Raw genomic sequence first — 15,236 nt, 5'->3', positions numbered from 1 at the left:
CTTTCTGATGATACGATATTAAAGGAGCATTCTTCCTTGACATACCCTTGACATACCATTGACATCCCGACGTCGACAACGACCGTACTAGATAAGTACATATTGGCGCTAATGAATGACGAATCGATACGGAGATGCGTCGCGAGTTTCCACTTCTCTCATCACTGTGCTTAATCACCTTGTAGCTCATTGATGTGCTAAAGACTGACCCCCTCAGAACCGTCCTGCTTAAGCAGCACTTCATATTCCACCAGCTAGGCTAACTACCATCCTTCAAAACCGCTCCTGCTTCTTCGAAAACCCAGTCGCCGCGTCCGCGAGCCACCTGCCAACCTTCGACGCTGTGCTCTTCCTCCTGGGCGTGCCTTGGCTGGTATCGCTGGCCGTCGACAGCTGCCGCTCACCCGCTTCTACTTCGCTTGCAGCAGATACAGTCCTCGCCATGCCGGCGTCCTCGTCGATCTGGCGCCGTTGTGCTTCCAGCTGCGCGAGGCGCGCTTTATCCTCGGCGCTGCTGAGCAGTGCTGATTGAGATTGCTGGCGCTCGCCTTGAGATCCACCCGCCTGGCTGGCCGAGGGCTGGGAGGGAGTGGGACCTGCTGCTGCTGTAGCCCTAGTGGCGTCGACGTATGAAGGGAGATCGCCGTGATTAGGCCTTGCTGCGGCTGCTGAAGCCGCATTTGACGTTGTTTCAGGCTCCGAAGAGAACGCTGATCGCATCGATTCCCTCTCGCCACCATTGCAGCGTCCAGTAGTAGTCGCGGCTACATAGCCCGGCGGCCCACTAGTGGCACGACGCATATATGAGTCCTGACTCGAGGGACCCGGTGTCGGGGAGAATGGCTGGAAGCCCTTGGAGCGGATCTTGGCCTCTTCGATACGTTGGTCTCGCGTCGTTTTCTCCTCCGCGCTGCGCTCTTTCCAGTACTGGTAAAGTGGGCCCCGTGAGTATTCGTTGTTGAAGATGGAGGGTGTCATTTCGCTCTGGGTCTGGTCCCGTGGGAGACAACAATGATTTGTACTGAGTTAGTAGTTAGTATTTAGTTTGTTGTTGAGGCCGTCCGATCGACAGAGGTGCGGTGGGAGTGGGAAAGTTGATAGTGAGGCTGAGAGATGACGATATGCTTTGTCCCCTTCCCAAGAGACTACACCTTGCCACGGTAGGCGTATAGCTGTATCCTGCAAGCGATGTTCGATCGCTTTAAAATAATAATGAACACAATTACTTGTTCGCAGTAATGACTCGTGACGTTTTGCTCAACAAGGCTCCAGTTCTGGGTGTGAAGGAAGAGCAGTGCCCTTTATGTCGTCGTGCTTATTTTCTCGAGGAAGACGTCTGTCTACTCTTCGTTTCATAACGATCTCACCGGGTATGTACTTGATAGTGATGCGTAGCTAAGCTTTTCAACAGAAAGGTATATATGGGAGTTGAGTTCTTATGGAGCCCCACCGATTCCTTGGGAACCCAAGTCAACCAATGGTCCTTGTGAATGGTGAGAGGAGTCTGCCCGGAATTAGCGGCACGGCAGAGGGTGCGAATACGATGGTAACCCCTTGCTGCATGTAGTTACGCAAGCTCGATTCCGTACATACCCTGCGAATGTTCAGGTGACAAGGTATTGGGTATAATGTCTCGAGATCTATTTTTGGAGGTGAGTGATCAAGGCACATTATTTGGTCATGTGGTAGACTGCCAGTGGCTTCTACCGCAGTGAGGACAGAACGGCAAACTTCGGACTTGCCCCAGGCAACGTTTTGGTAAATTTGACGCACCGGGTTAAGGATTGATCCGTCGATGAGAAAGAGAATGAAAGTCTTCCGATAACTGGACAACTAGGTTTGACAACATGGATGTTTTGGAAGAGACGGCTTCTGGCACGATATCTTTGTTTGAAAATAACCTGTCCACCAGACTGGGAATCCTACCACTCGTCCAGTCTAACAAAATACCACAAGCCTCGGCCACAAGGACTTGAGCACTCAAGCTTTGTCAAGAGAGGAAAGTATGAAAGTTGAAGACATCATTTTCATTGCTGTCCGAGGCATCCCATCATCTCAATATTGGCGATCCCATCCATGATGACCACATTCTGCGGCATGGTATTTGTACTTGATTTATCGCCATCAATCCCCGAAAAAATGCATGCATCACATTTAGAAAACAAGAGCGGCACCCTTCGTCTTCTTGTCACCACTGAAATCGCAGTTAGTCTCACATCAAAATGTTTGGCGTGTTCGGAAATGGGCCGTACCCAAGTTCGAAATGCTTGCAACGCTTTAGTGATAATTGAGCCTTGGTCTTGCATTGTGTGCACTCCAATCTCAACACGACCTTCTTGGTCGTCTTTGCCTTCTTGTGGAACACGGGTTTTGTTTGACCACCATAACCGGACTGCTTACGGTCGTATCGACGCTTTCCCTGTGCGAAGAGCGAGGCCTGAACTGGTTGTTAGCCGATCGCGGGGGAAGTCACGGTCGTCTGGGTTTGGAACGTACTTTTCCGGCCTTGTATTGTGTGACTTTGTGTTGGGTGTGCTTCTTGCAGGTCTTGCCCTTGCAGTATGTACGACGAGTCTTGGGAACGTTAACCTGGAAGGAGCTGTGCATTAGCATCTGTTCTCGTTCAGGCTGTCATGTCGCAATAGTGCTATAATGAACGCAGGCTTCTCGATAGCAGTCTTTCTCCGTCATTTCAGCATCTTAAGCAAGAGATCCCCAGGGCCCTCGAATATTGCCTCCGTGCAGAATGGCACGGGTCGCGCACAATCACTTCCACCTTTTAATCTTCAATAACTGTGGTTCGTCCGTCTGCCAAGATATCCATCTCTGTCCAGAGGTGTAGTCGATTGAGGTGGTATGAAGGGTCTTCGGTCACTTACCATCTTGATTGAATACAAGCACACGCTGCTTGTTGAAGGTGGTGGATATGCGTGCTATTTCGGTGTCAATCACTCGAGTTAAAGATGAAAGGTCCGCAGGCGAATGCCAAGACCACAGAGGTTTTTGATTCTTAGGGCTTTGTGGGCAATTCGACCCGCTTTGTGAAGAGGGAAAGTATGCCGATCTTATCTTATCTCTATGTGCTTCCCCTTGACCCCGCATCAATGGCATCAATTGCCCAATGCTTCAGATGTACCAAGACGTTGACGAAATCTTGGAGAGACGTGGATCGTCGAATGATATGATATCGTGCCACCCATCTCCTTACTCGTCGTGCATCTCTGACTGGAAGCTGGCCCGACGTCAGGCCTGATCTGTGACCCTGGGGCAATGGCAAAAGTCGACTTTGAAGACTTGTCCGGTACTTCCACCCCCATCACAGCTAATCCATTTGATGGCTTGATCAACGCTTGCCATGGTGAACCAGTGCGCTTAACGTATTCACATTCACTTCCTATCTAATGGCGTTTTCAGAAACTAATCCAAGAACGTTATTCCCAGCATCGCATCAGGCGCAATGCTCAACAGAAGGACAAAATACTTGCAAATGACTTCAAAGGCTGGATTCTAGATGAACACCTTGTCAAATTAGACGGACCTCAAAGAGACAGCACCTATGTCGATCCCCGGAGCTGCCTCGTCTTTTGGGCAAGGCCGCCTGGTAAGGTGAGAACCTTGATAGATGTAATACAGTCGAAGCTCAAAGACGCTGCCCCAGGTAAGCTCAACCATGACCCGGCCATATTCGCGCTCGTGTTGACTATTCAGATCTCTGGTTGATGCCATTGGAAAACCTTCATATGACAGTCATGGAAGTAGCCCATTCGAAAACAGAGGGAGAAATCGAACAGTTGATGGATATCCTCCATGCACATTGTAAGGAGATTGCCGACCATACCACGAGTCATCGCGCACGATTGATCAAACCACTGTTAAGCTACGACTCCGCTGCACTGGCACTAAGCTTCGTTCCAGCCGCCGGAGAGCGTCCACCGCAGGGTCGAACGGCGGCGGATGACGAGTACACCTACCACCACCTCCGGGGCGACACATATACCGCTTTGACTGAGGCAGGAGTTCAAGTGGGATCTAGATACGTTGTTCCTTCTGCCCATCTCACGATCGCGAGGTTCAATTCACCCAACGTCTTTGGTGGAGATCCTCTGGACGGGAAAATTACGTTGGACCCGAAGAAACGGAGGCATTGGATAAGTGAGGTCGAGACCATCAATAAGTGGCTTGAGGCAGAATACTGGCCGATGGAAGACGCTAAAATCAAGACTGGCGGAGAATGGATCGTCGGTGAGGAGAAAGGACTTGATTTCCGTAATGGAAGGCTATGGTATGGAGGAGGCCAGACCATCTACTTGGGTCAAGGTTTCGTCCACGGAGAGGTGTGAGATGTCTCCTTTGATTTCGTGCTAATGTGTAGGCCAGAATTTACTCTTGTCAATATCACATAATCACATTCCTATCACTGGTCCCGATGTCGATTTTTGTATCCCAGTTTCGGCAAGCTACCCGCACCTCACAGTCTATGATTGGCCTCGAGCTGTAATTTTGGGGTTCATCCAGTACCCTGACGCTGTTATGACGCTGAAGATACCATGGGGGCGGGCCGGCCAAGGCTGCGAACTTGGTGATCAATTGAAGACAATTATTAAGTCTATCGTATAGTTCATCTATAAAGGAGACGTGAAATTGGGTATGCAATCCATATTTGTGCTATTCCCGTCCTACAGAATCAAAAATGGCGGTTCCAACTCCACCCTCATCGGATACACGAGACAAGTCTGTGATATTGTTCAACCGAGCAGCTCACTTGCATGCTGAAGACCCGGAAATCAGAATCCATTATGTCGAAGCATTGCCGGGAGACAAGAAGGTGAAGAAAGGCACTATACTTCTAATTCACGGTTTCCCAGAGACGTCTTACCAATTCCGGCACGCAATGGTCCCTCTTGCCGAAGCAGGCTATCATGTCATTGCCCCGGACAAGACTGGCCACGGTTTCAGCAGCAAACCGATTGGTAATGTCCATCAACAAGACCCCTTCACCAAAAAATCACTCGCCCACGATCTTCACCAGCTCTTGACTGAGCACATTGGAATCACAAACCCGGTCCACGTTGTGGGCCATGATATCGGTGGCATGGTTGCGCATGCGTTTGCGTGCCAGTTTCCCGATAGTGTGGCTAGTGTCACCTGGGGTGAATGTCCGCTTCCTGGGTCGGTGTTTTATGAGGAGGAGAAACACTCAAGTCGGTGGTGGCATTTCGACTTCCAGAGCCATATGCCAGATATCGCAGTTGCCTTGGTGCAGGGAAAGGAAAGGATGTACCTGAAGCATTTCTACGACAGATTGACGCAAAACCAAGCGGCCTTCACTCCAGAAGTGGTGGACTATTATGCCCAGCAATTCGGTGCCCCTGACGCACTACGTTGCGCCTTTCTCACATACCGTGCTTTCGAGATGGATGCCGAGCATAACAGGGAATGGCGTGAGGAGCTTGGGAAAATAAATTTGAAGAATATGGTGTTGTCAGGTAGTGAAACCATGCATGCACCAGCAGCTGAGGCTATGGCAAACGAGTTCTATGACAACGTCCACGTTGGTATAGTCCGTGACTCTTGCCATTATCTTGCGGAAGAAAACCCTCAAGGCTTCGTGTCTGAGCTTTTGACATTTATTGAATAATAGCCACTGCTTTATGTAAGCAGGAAACGGTCCGATCGTCTTTGCCTCACAACGTAGGGTATAAAAGCGATCCCAGAGCAACCTTCCGTTAAGCTAGGCTGCAATCATACTAGAAACCATCATTACCTGCAACACCCTAAGCATTTATCCTTACTTCGATTTAAAAGTCAAATTTTACGAGTCAGGATGGGCTCTGTACAAGAAGGAGCAGTACTGCTTCTTTGATAATGAAAGAGTAATTTGTGCTGCCGATTACTGTTGGGGCAGAGGTCGCCAAGGCACGAGATGTCCTCGGTGTGGTTCGAAGTTGTTTAAGTGATCATGGAAATGGAAGTCGGAGAGAGGTTGAAGCTTCAGACCGACGCAGAATGAAGCGTGACGGCATGCGAGACGGAGGAAACCTACCCCATTGCGCTTGATCCCTGACTCGGGGGATCGCCGAGAGGCGCAGCATCAATGGAAGACAGCGCGCGGGTTGAGTACCTAACCGGCAGAATGGATAGAAGCTTTCTGGATGATATCTGGGGTCCTATCGGAGCACTCTTCCAACCTCTACCTGCTTGAGAAGAAACCGCGCTGACTGCAGCCTTTTGTCGCGATGGTCATACGGAGCTTACCAGACAAGGCTGAGGCCGAAGTTGACTTGGTCGAACTGGTTTTTCGAGCGACATCTTCCGCAATGGATGGGCCCTCTCTACACGCTCGCCACCAAAATGATCAATTTGGTCTAGACCTGAACATGGGACATCTTGGACAGCTTGCGCGAGATTTAATCATGTACTCTGTCAAGTTTTGGCGATGTCCGGGGTTGAGGGGAAGGCGGACAACATGTTCAAGCCGGGGACCGACTCACTGAACGTTTGCAATTTGACGCCCCAGTCAGTCATGGGATCTCGGCTAATGGAATCCTGAGGGGAGTATTTCGTGTTTACAGGCATCTAGATAGAATCTGTGACAAGGAATAGGACCACTTAAAGCTAGAAAATCGAAGTTGAAACTACTCGTAGCACGGTCGGTGCTTGCCACTTGGACGAAGCCCGCTCGAAACTTTCCACTATTGTTTTTGTGATACAGAGATGACTCTTGGCAAAGTTGCAAGTTGTAATGACCGAATTTTGAGAAATTGAGCCCAATATTGAGCATCAGTCACCTAAGTAGTGAGCTCTCGTCAGTTCTTCGAATCCTATATCTTTTGATAAGGTTTTAAACACTTGAGAGTCGGCCTACAGAGCCGCTCTTTTGAACCTCTTTGCTACATAAAACCTCGATGAAAGGAGAATCCCGAAGAGGCAGCAGTCGCTATCGGGCATCGACATCGACCTTGATCTTGAAAAGGGGTGAACCCGGAGGGAAGCTTGTCAGTCACGTAATCAAACCCTCAGGTCAATCGTAATAACGACCACTCAAAAGTTACAACATCGAACCACCTGTGCGTGACGCAACTTCCTCTCCTGATGAGGTGAGCTAAGTTCCCTGAACAGTCATGTGCAAGCATCCAAGAATGTCAATAGCTCTCCGTAACATTCCTCGGCTGTCCCAGGGTTTGAAGCTTCAGCAGCACGATGCATGCAGGTCCAAACCTCAAATGGTTGTGCCAACCTGGTAACAACAATCTTGGTACACTTCACAGGCAGAGGAAGCAACCCTCTATGCTTGCCAATTAGTCTGGCGTCATGGGATCAGCGATCGCTTGCGGATTGATTAGGACCGAGTGTTCACAAAGTTCTCAAGCTAGGATAGCATCAGTGTAGAATTTGTAGCTCTGACTGGTTCGTGTGCATAGTCTCGCAACTCTGGGCGCCGCCACAGATCCTCAGTCATGAAGGTTCCAACCTGGACCTCTCCGATCGGTAGCGCGGCATAAAATGGGGAATTTGGCTCATAGGAGAAGCAAGGGGCGTCCTCAGATATATAGCCCACATGGGGTACTAGAAGACCTCCCATCCTCGATTCTCAAAAGTCATCTCTTATCCTCTAACCACTGGCTACACCATTGACCTCACATTTCAGCAACCCGCAAACTCTTTTCCAGCCATCCATCTTAAACACCAGCCATCACGGTTTCAGCAGAGAAACTTGTTGACGCCATGGCGTACGCATACTATTACGACATCCCTCCTCCACTGGTGGATCATCCCCACGAGAGAAGTCACCAGCACCAGAACCTGCTCCAATATCTCGCTCGACGACCGCCTCATCCTGAAACCCATCCAAACCAGCCGGATGTCGATATTCGTGATGGAATCTCAGAATTCTTCGTCGAAGTCGAAGTACCCGGAACCAAAAAGCCCAGCGAGGTGACCGTGTCATGGACGGGATCACGTTCTCTTTTGCTGACCGGTAATACGCTAAGACCAGACTATGGCAAAGCCGAGAATGCTGAAGTTGAGGAGGAGAAACCGAACCCTCATTCTGGGGGAGTCCATTTGCTTGTTGGCGAGAGGAGGGTCGGTCCTTTCAGGAGATATATCAATTTCCCCACGGACGTGGAGAATGTCAGTGTGACATTGGAGGCTGGGCTGTTGAAGATTCGTGCACCCAAGAAAGGATTCACAGAAGCAGCAGCTGCGAAGGTTGATGTCCAGCATGAGTGATTTTCGCCGAGGTGGTGCCTCGTTCTTCCATAGCAAATGGCCCTAGATACTAATATCCTTGCTACATGGAGTGATCCGAGTCGCAAGCAGAGTTTAGTTGAAGGATGAACAGGACAGCCTTCGTATTCAAGAAGAGCCCTTCAATGTTTCAACGTCAGGATGAGGTGCTTTGTTGGCTTGATTGTGAGCTGGATTACAGGTCTTCGCAATTGACAGCTGAGTGTTCGATACCCTCTTAGCAACGAGCTTATTCGTGCGCCATAACAACAGGTTGTCCAGGGTGATCACTTGTAACCTGGTTAACCAAGACGATTTGGGGTGATAAGCGGAAACTTACCAATAAAGTAACAGACCACGACAATTGGGATTTGCCAGCTGCTGAATATAAATGCTGTAGTGGCTGTTCCTGTCGTGAAGCTGAATAGACACAATACGGCAAGACCGGCTCCAACGATTGTTCTTAGAAGAATAGACAGCCACTCGCCTATAGTTTTCTGTGTTTTCCCAAACCAGTACATAACAGCGAGTGCAATTAGGAAACACCCAGCTGCCAGGTAGAAGTACACGAAAACCGTGCCAAAAACATTCATCAAAGCGTTTGTTCTCGTGGTTTGAGATTCATATGCACTGTGGTTTGGAAGATGAGGCCCTACAACCGCGAATTGTTCAAATATCGCATTGAGAACTCCATAAAGAAGATCAGTGAGGATCGGCTCTGCTTGGTCCTGCCACTGAGTCGAATTGTACGGTACTGCTGTTATGGCACTGAGTGATGTCAGGTTGTTTTGATAATTGTAGAATTGTGCCAGCTGGTTTTGCTTATTCCAGCCATCAATTGTACTGATTGCATTCTCGAGATATGCCACAAGACCCGCCGTCGAGTTGACAGAGTCAGGAATATCGACATACACATTTATCCATGCAGTACTGACCAACTAGCCATTAGTATCTAGGACACAAACGTTCGAGAGAACAGTCGCAAAACTTACAGGTAGCGTTTTATGATGCTCCAAAGAATCAACGCAGAGCCTCCCTCTACCGTTAGGAGTATCGCAACATGAAGAGGGAAATGGAGCATTGCCCAGATTTGCTGACGAATCGTCCCGAATCGATCGTGCTCTATCTGATCAAAGTAGAGAACCCATATAAAGTACTGCACAGTCTTAGCATGCAAAATTGATCTCATACAAACAAACCTACTATTAGCAGGACACATGATGCAATGATACCAATATCTGAACCTCTCACAGTGCGCACGTTCCAAAGAATCTGAGACACCGACTTGGTGATCGATATAATGCCTTCCCCCATCATAATCAAAGTCAAAAGTCCTACTCGTTCGACAAGATGCGTCCGCTTGAAACTCACCACACGCCACGTGCATGAAATCGCAAGAACCGAGGTCGCTTCCAGAACGGCGACCACATACCAGGCAAGATACGTGTCAGGGTGCGCCAGCCTCGTTGTTGCTTCACCCGAGGGATCAGTGCCGTCAACGACGTCGAATCCCCAATACGTGCCGAGGAACACAACCGCAGCAATAAGGAGGGTAGCCATGGTCGCCAGAAGTGGAATGCGAGTGTTGCGATATTGTCGTACATACAGCAGTATAACTCCATACTGCACTATTAGTATCAGTCGCGATGTCATCAGGATCATACTCATTGCCTGGAATGCTCTGGCATGGTACCCAACGTTGGTTGTGTCGTAAATGACGCCCACCATAGCAAAGCCGGTCATAATGCCAAAAGAGAATGCCTTACAAATTCGATCGAACACGGAGTCGGAAGCAAATCGGACATCGAAAAGGGAGGTTTGAAGCCAGGTAAACCACAAAAGGGTTAGGAAACCAATATAATTCCGTAGAGCTGCGCTCGTTTAGCCGGGTAACCAGAAGAGACATTGGCAGCTCACTCTTGGAATCGACAATCTCATGATTGCCGCTGAAAGACGTCAAGTTGGCGACAAAAAAGAGGTCGTAGAAGAGCTCAATCGTGCTGGACTCAGAACGGTGCTTGAAGGGCGGAAGCTTTGATCTCTGGCTTGCGCTGCGCCTCTCAATACTATCTTGATTTGAATGTGACTCAGCAACACTTGTTCCCGCCAACCCTTGGTCTGGTTGACAGCTTGCATGTTCAGGGTCTGCGAGAGGACTTGAGATCCATGGTGTGTGTTTCCGTAATCTTGGACCTGCCGAAATTCTTCGATCAAGAGCCCGTCCAATGCGCATGACGACCACAGAGGTCTGGTTGTTCGGCCTACGATTGTAGAAAGGTACGTAGCATCGACGACGAGTGAGTGGAAGAAACAAGAAGGGTTGATGTCGCTACGTGGTTGCTAGTGTCTAGAATGAAAACGACGCAGACAAGAACATAGGACAAGAAGATATGCTGGTTTGGTGTCCATCGTTCCTCCCACCTCTAGCGACTGAAGCACAGACCAAGCACCCAGCTTCCCACATGGTGGAGTAGTACGCTGTGGCGAACGCAACCAGAGTTGCTGGAAAGATCATGGCTTGAGCCGGTATTGTCAGAGTTTCATTGGCGAGGTTGTAAATTCTGAACGAGGTGGAGGGTTGGGAAGGTTTCTGTTGGCAGATACCAGCTCAGAGTTCAATAAAAGGACTCACAGACCAATAGTCATCTGCAGTCGCCATCTCGCCGCTCGAGTCAAGTTGGTCGAGATTCAGCTCGAAGCCACAACCGACGCGGCAATGGAACTAAAATGGAGCTCGAGCCACGCGATGCGACCAGAGCTGCGAACTGATCCAAAGCTGACTTGTTCTTTTTTCGTTCTTATTCACCGTTGCCAGAGGTACGAGGCCGGATCTCGGGCTTGAAGAAATTCTTTGAACTGCAAAGTTATTTTGAATGTTGCTGTAGACCTCATGGCCGAGGCTACCTAATCTTAGCAACCATGACGTCACTCACTCACTGCATGACCATACAGTGAGTATGTGTATATGTGCATACTGTACCTCCACCCATCCACGTTGAGCATATATTCATACCTAGGTGCCTCATGTACATATCAGCAGCAGTCGCAGTAACATATCTAGACTTCAAGGTAATGCTCTGATATTTTATGTTCACGTACTGCGCCGCCTGCGCTATTGCAATCAGGACTTCTCTCATTCTCGAAAAGTCATGCAAAAGAAACATCTAGGCATATGCTGAAGAAACTGCCATCCATCAACTGTTCTCTATGGCAACACGGATTTTCAAGGAAACAGTCCAGAGGCATGAAGCCGTGTTAACCTTGATCATGGTCATTCCTGACGAAGTATGAAGCGTTTTTCCATCAGCCATACAGATCGTTCCGACACCGAGTGCAGACTTGTATGTAGCAGTCATTGCATTCCCAGATGAAGTAACTCGGGGTCCAGCCACATTCCCAGCAAACGCCGGCAAACTCTCTTGTTTTGTGGAAACCATTGTGAGGGCAGTTCGGCTCTCGACGCAACTGTGCTTCAACCAGTGCGATGGTACTGGGTTGACTTCGACGTTGCGCCACCTGTTCAGCGTGTCGAAGAAGTCGAGTTTCATCCCATCTTTCACACTTGCAATTCTTCCAAATTGCGCAGCACTCGTAGCTAAATTCAGCTCCACAGTGACACCTACAGCGAACGAGTCAGTAAATCTTCAGAATTTGGACCGGCAGGGAAGAGAGTTGGGCCATTGCGTGTGGACACATACATCATATGATTGCAGCCGAAGGTAATCAGAATTGCGTGGCCACGTCGTGGACAAGTGCTGGCGCGGTTTTCAGCCTTCCACTTTTCGAATTGAGCATCTTGGGGGACCAGGCACTGGTTTTGGACGTGGAATGCTAATTTGCATGTTGAGCAGGCGCATTTCTTGCAAGAGGGGCATACCGCCAGTCTATCTTTGATGGTGTTCGGGTCAATAAATGCAGAGCATGCTGGTCCATCGCTATATGTTCGATCATCCGTGCCGTATTCCATGATCTTCTTTTTCAAATTAGCAACAAAATTGGTACTGATCATCTTGCTGACCGCCGGCCAATCGACTGAGATGCTCAGAAGGTCTTTGCAACACCTAACAGTAAAATTATTTCCGTTGTGGAGAGCAAGCTCAAAGGCCTGAGTAAGCACGCCTGACAACCTCGTGGAGGATGTGATTCATCTAGCTTCAGCAGGTCCACATAGTCGTCAAAGTGAGTGCTGCCACTAGTGTCGATGCGTTGATCTTCATAGTAGCCGTTCTGCCCGTTGATTCTGGAGGCTCCATTGTTCGAGATTGGGTTTCCTTGAGCTCCATGAATGGCATTCAAGGTTTGCATCATCATCAACCAAGCTTTCAATGACCGCAGTGTCTGCCAACATTGCTCGGTATATGCTTTGTTGCATTCTTCGGTCTGCCTGCCTTAGCTGTTCATTTTTGAATTCTTCGAGCTGGACCTGGAGGGAGAGGGCTCGGTCACTAAGGAAAGAGGCGGCTTGAATCTAGTGCGAGAAGGACCTTCCTCAATTCGGCTTCCAGTAGGGTACCAGCGTGGTCGGCATCAATGACTGATTCATAGATGTGATCCATGTCAAATTAGTAAGGTGAATGAGGAAATGAAGGGACCTTGGCACATACATAGAGAAGCAGGTTGAAGCCGTTCAAGCAATATCAACAAGACAGCGAGCGAGGTATTGTGGTCTCTGTCTCTTGGAAGGGAGAAGATAGCATGGTCAACGAACAAGACGCGAAATTAGGCAGTCGTGACTCTAGCCACAAAGTACTAGCAGTCCACAGAGGAAGGTGCGCGACTTGCACCACCATTTTGCAAATTGGGAAGTCGCGAACTCCTCCTACCTTTATTTGAGACGTGGCGATACCATGCATTCAGCGCCCTGATTGACCTGTAGAGACAGCCATTCAGTTGTGTGCCACGTACCACTTAGGCTTGGTTGTGGATAAAGATGTCTGGTGCCAGAATGACTGCCCTCATGCTACGGTTGGTGAGATTGATGAATGGCTTAGCTAAAACTGAGAGATAGCGCGCGTGCGTGGCGCGAGAGCGAGAGAGAGAGAGAGATGGCTTCGAGCCTTCCACATACAGTATAATACCTTGGTACTCCATATACTGGAATGTTCTGTAGGTACCAACATCTTGCCACATTGGGAGTAGCTTCAGGGGAAAGAGTAGATATTTGATTATTGTTGCCGGTTGACGCCACAATTGGATGGTGCCACATCGGATCTCAAAAAACTTTTGGCGGGATCCAAGGCTGTGAGGAGCAAAGACGAAGTGAGTAGTATTCAACGAAACCAAATAATAATGTACTAGTACACCGACAGTTCTCCCTCTCGATTACTATTCTTTTTCTCCAGGCTTTGTGTCTTGAAGCGCTTGTTGCCATCCTCGTCTGTTCTCTATTCTCATCAAAATTCTCCCCCATCATGGCCGCAGCTGATGGTGCCAATGGCACCCCCCACTCCAAATCCTCCCTTCCAGCTGTCTATATTGTTGCTGCTGCGAGAACTCCAGTCGGGAGTTTCCTGGGGTAATTGCACCAAGCATTGAATAAGCATTCAAGAGCTCTGACATCTCTCAAGTTCTCTTTCTTCGTTGACTGCACCTCAACTCGGCGCACATGCCATCAAATGTACAACATCCCACTGCCTCCTTGCAACCGTCGGACTGACCAGATGACTAGCCGCTCTCGAGAGAGTCCCAGAGATCAAACCCCAAGATGTTGAAGAAGTCTTCTTCGGCAACGTTCTCTCCGCAAAGTTGGTGTGTCCTCCTTCACCTCCTTCACCGATCTAACAATCGATAGTGTTGGTCAAAACCCTGCCCGCCAATGCGCCCTGGGTGCAGGTTTGGAACCCTCGACGGTCTGCACGACCATTAACAAAGTCTGCGCATCCGGCCTCAAGTCCATTATACTCGGTGCGCAAACCATCATGACTGGCAATGCAGACATTGTTGTAGCTGGTGGCGCAGAATCGATGTCCAACGTCCCTCATTACCTCCCCACTCTACGGACGGGAGCAAAATTCGGGAATCAGTCACTCGTTGACGGTGTACTAAAAGATGGTCTCACAGATGCCTACGGAAAGCAAGAACATATGGGTCTTCAGGGTGAAGAGTGTGCGCAAGACCACGGCTTCAATCGTGAGCAACAGGATGAGTACGCGATTCGATCATACCAAAGAGCGCAGGCGGCTGCGAGTGAAGGTCTTTTTGACTTTGAAATTGCACCTGTACAGCTACCTGGTGTCCGTGGAAAGCCCGGTGTCACAGTGGACAAGGACGATGAGCCGAAGAATCTCAACGTTGATAAGCTGCGGTCCATCAAACCTGCTTTCATCCCCAATGGCGGCACTGTAACTGCACCCAATGCATCACCCCTGAATGATGGAGCAGCTGCCGTTGTTCTGGTATCAGAAGCCAAATTACAAGAGCTGAACATTAAACCCCTCGCCAAAGTTTTAGGTTGGGGCGATGCAGCACATCAGCCTAGCAAATTCACGACCGCTCCCGCATTGGCCATTCCCAAGGCTTTGAAGCATGCTGGTGTGAGCCAAGACGACGTTGACGCCTTTGAAATCAACGAGGCTTTCAGTGTTGTTGCCCTTGCTAATATGAAATTGCTTGGGCTGGCCCCCGACAAGGTCAACCTTCATGGTGGAGCAGTTGCCATTGGCCATCCTCTGGGAGCGAGTGGTGCACGTATTGTCACAACATTGCTCGGCGTGCTGAAGGCAAAGAAAGGGAAGATTGGAGCCGTTGGAATCTGCAATGGTGGTGGTGGTGCCAGCGCGCTTGTTCTCGAGTCTTTGCTTTGAGACATCCACAACAGGTTTCATCGACTAAACCGTGAATGAGACTTACAGCATACGTGGGTACATATTGAGCGGCCTGGGATGGAAAGAGGGGATCTCTGATGGAGGCAAAAGCGAATGCAATGCAAGTTGACTGCTGTCAATGTAATCGATAGTTGAAGTGAACATAATATACCCTTCTTGCAGTGCATCGCATCTCAGTATCCA

General features: G+C 49.2%; 7 protein-coding genes across 7 annotated transcripts; 4 read left to right on the top strand and 3 right to left on the bottom strand.

Moving 5' to 3' along the window:
- Positions 1–273: 273 nt before the first annotated feature.
- A1O9_01320 (uncharacterized protein) lies at positions 274–978 on the bottom strand (the record flags this gene model as incomplete). Its single annotated transcript, XM_013410479.1, has 1 exon — positions 274–978. The coding sequence occupies one exon, from the start codon at positions 976–978 to the stop codon at positions 274–276; it is 705 nt and encodes a 234-aa protein (XP_013265933.1).
- Positions 979–2,154: 1,176 nt separating this feature from the next.
- Positions 2,155–2,622, bottom strand: A1O9_01319 (60S ribosomal protein L44; the record flags this gene model as incomplete). The annotated part of the gene is made up of 3 exons (XM_013410478.1): positions 2,497–2,622; positions 2,253–2,437; positions 2,155–2,194 (listed from the first exon to the last, which is right to left on the bottom strand). Exons 1-3 carry the CDS (start codon positions 2,611–2,613, stop codon positions 2,155–2,157), a joined length of 342 nt encoding a protein of 113 aa, XP_013265932.1. The 5' UTR covers positions 2,614–2,622.
- Positions 2,623–3,270: 648 nt separating this feature from the next.
- A1O9_01318 (uncharacterized protein) lies at positions 3,271–4,340 on the top strand (the record flags this gene model as incomplete). The annotated part of the gene is made up of 3 exons (XM_013410477.1): positions 3,271–3,366; positions 3,415–3,658; positions 3,709–4,340. The coding sequence occupies 3 exons, from the start codon at positions 3,271–3,273 to the stop codon at positions 4,338–4,340; spliced, it is 972 nt and encodes a 323-aa protein (XP_013265931.1).
- Positions 4,341–4,690: 350 nt separating this feature from the next.
- A1O9_01317 (uncharacterized protein) lies at positions 4,691–5,638 on the top strand (the record flags this gene model as incomplete). Its single annotated transcript, XM_013410476.1, has 1 exon — positions 4,691–5,638. One exon carries the CDS (start codon positions 4,691–4,693, stop codon positions 5,636–5,638), a length of 948 nt encoding a protein of 315 aa, XP_013265930.1.
- Positions 5,639–7,725: 2,087 nt separating this feature from the next.
- On the top strand, positions 7,726–8,232 carry A1O9_01316 (uncharacterized protein; the record flags this gene model as incomplete). Its single annotated transcript, XM_013410475.1, has 1 exon — positions 7,726–8,232. The coding sequence occupies one exon, from the start codon at positions 7,726–7,728 to the stop codon at positions 8,230–8,232; it is 507 nt and encodes a 168-aa protein (XP_013265929.1).
- Positions 8,233–8,358: 126 nt separating this feature from the next.
- On the bottom strand, positions 8,359–9,972 carry A1O9_01315 (uncharacterized protein; the record flags this gene model as incomplete). The annotated part of the gene is made up of 4 exons (XM_013410474.1): positions 8,359–8,519; positions 8,570–9,159; positions 9,222–9,385; positions 9,433–9,972. The coding sequence occupies 4 exons, from the start codon at positions 9,970–9,972 to the stop codon at positions 8,359–8,361; spliced, it is 1,455 nt and encodes a 484-aa protein (XP_013265928.1).
- A 3,668-nt stretch (positions 9,973–13,640) lies between these two features.
- Positions 13,641–15,032, top strand: A1O9_01314 (acetyl-CoA C-acetyltransferase; the record flags this gene model as incomplete). Its single annotated transcript, XM_013410473.1, has 4 exons — positions 13,641–13,744; positions 13,797–13,846; positions 13,898–13,973; positions 14,021–15,032. The coding sequence occupies 4 exons, from the start codon at positions 13,641–13,643 to the stop codon at positions 15,030–15,032; spliced, it is 1,242 nt and encodes a 413-aa protein (XP_013265927.1).
- Positions 15,033–15,236: the final 204 nt, after the last annotated feature.

The sequence above is a fragment of the Exophiala aquamarina genome (genome assembly GCF_000709125.1).
Source record: "Exophiala aquamarina CBS 119918 chromosome Unknown aczIA-supercont1.1, whole genome shotgun sequence".
Lineage (NCBI taxonomy): Eukaryota > Fungi > Ascomycota > Eurotiomycetes > Chaetothyriales > Herpotrichiellaceae > Exophiala > Exophiala aquamarina.
The sequence above is the reverse complement of the archived record's forward strand: the minus strand, read 5'-3'. Positions and strand labels throughout refer to the sequence as shown.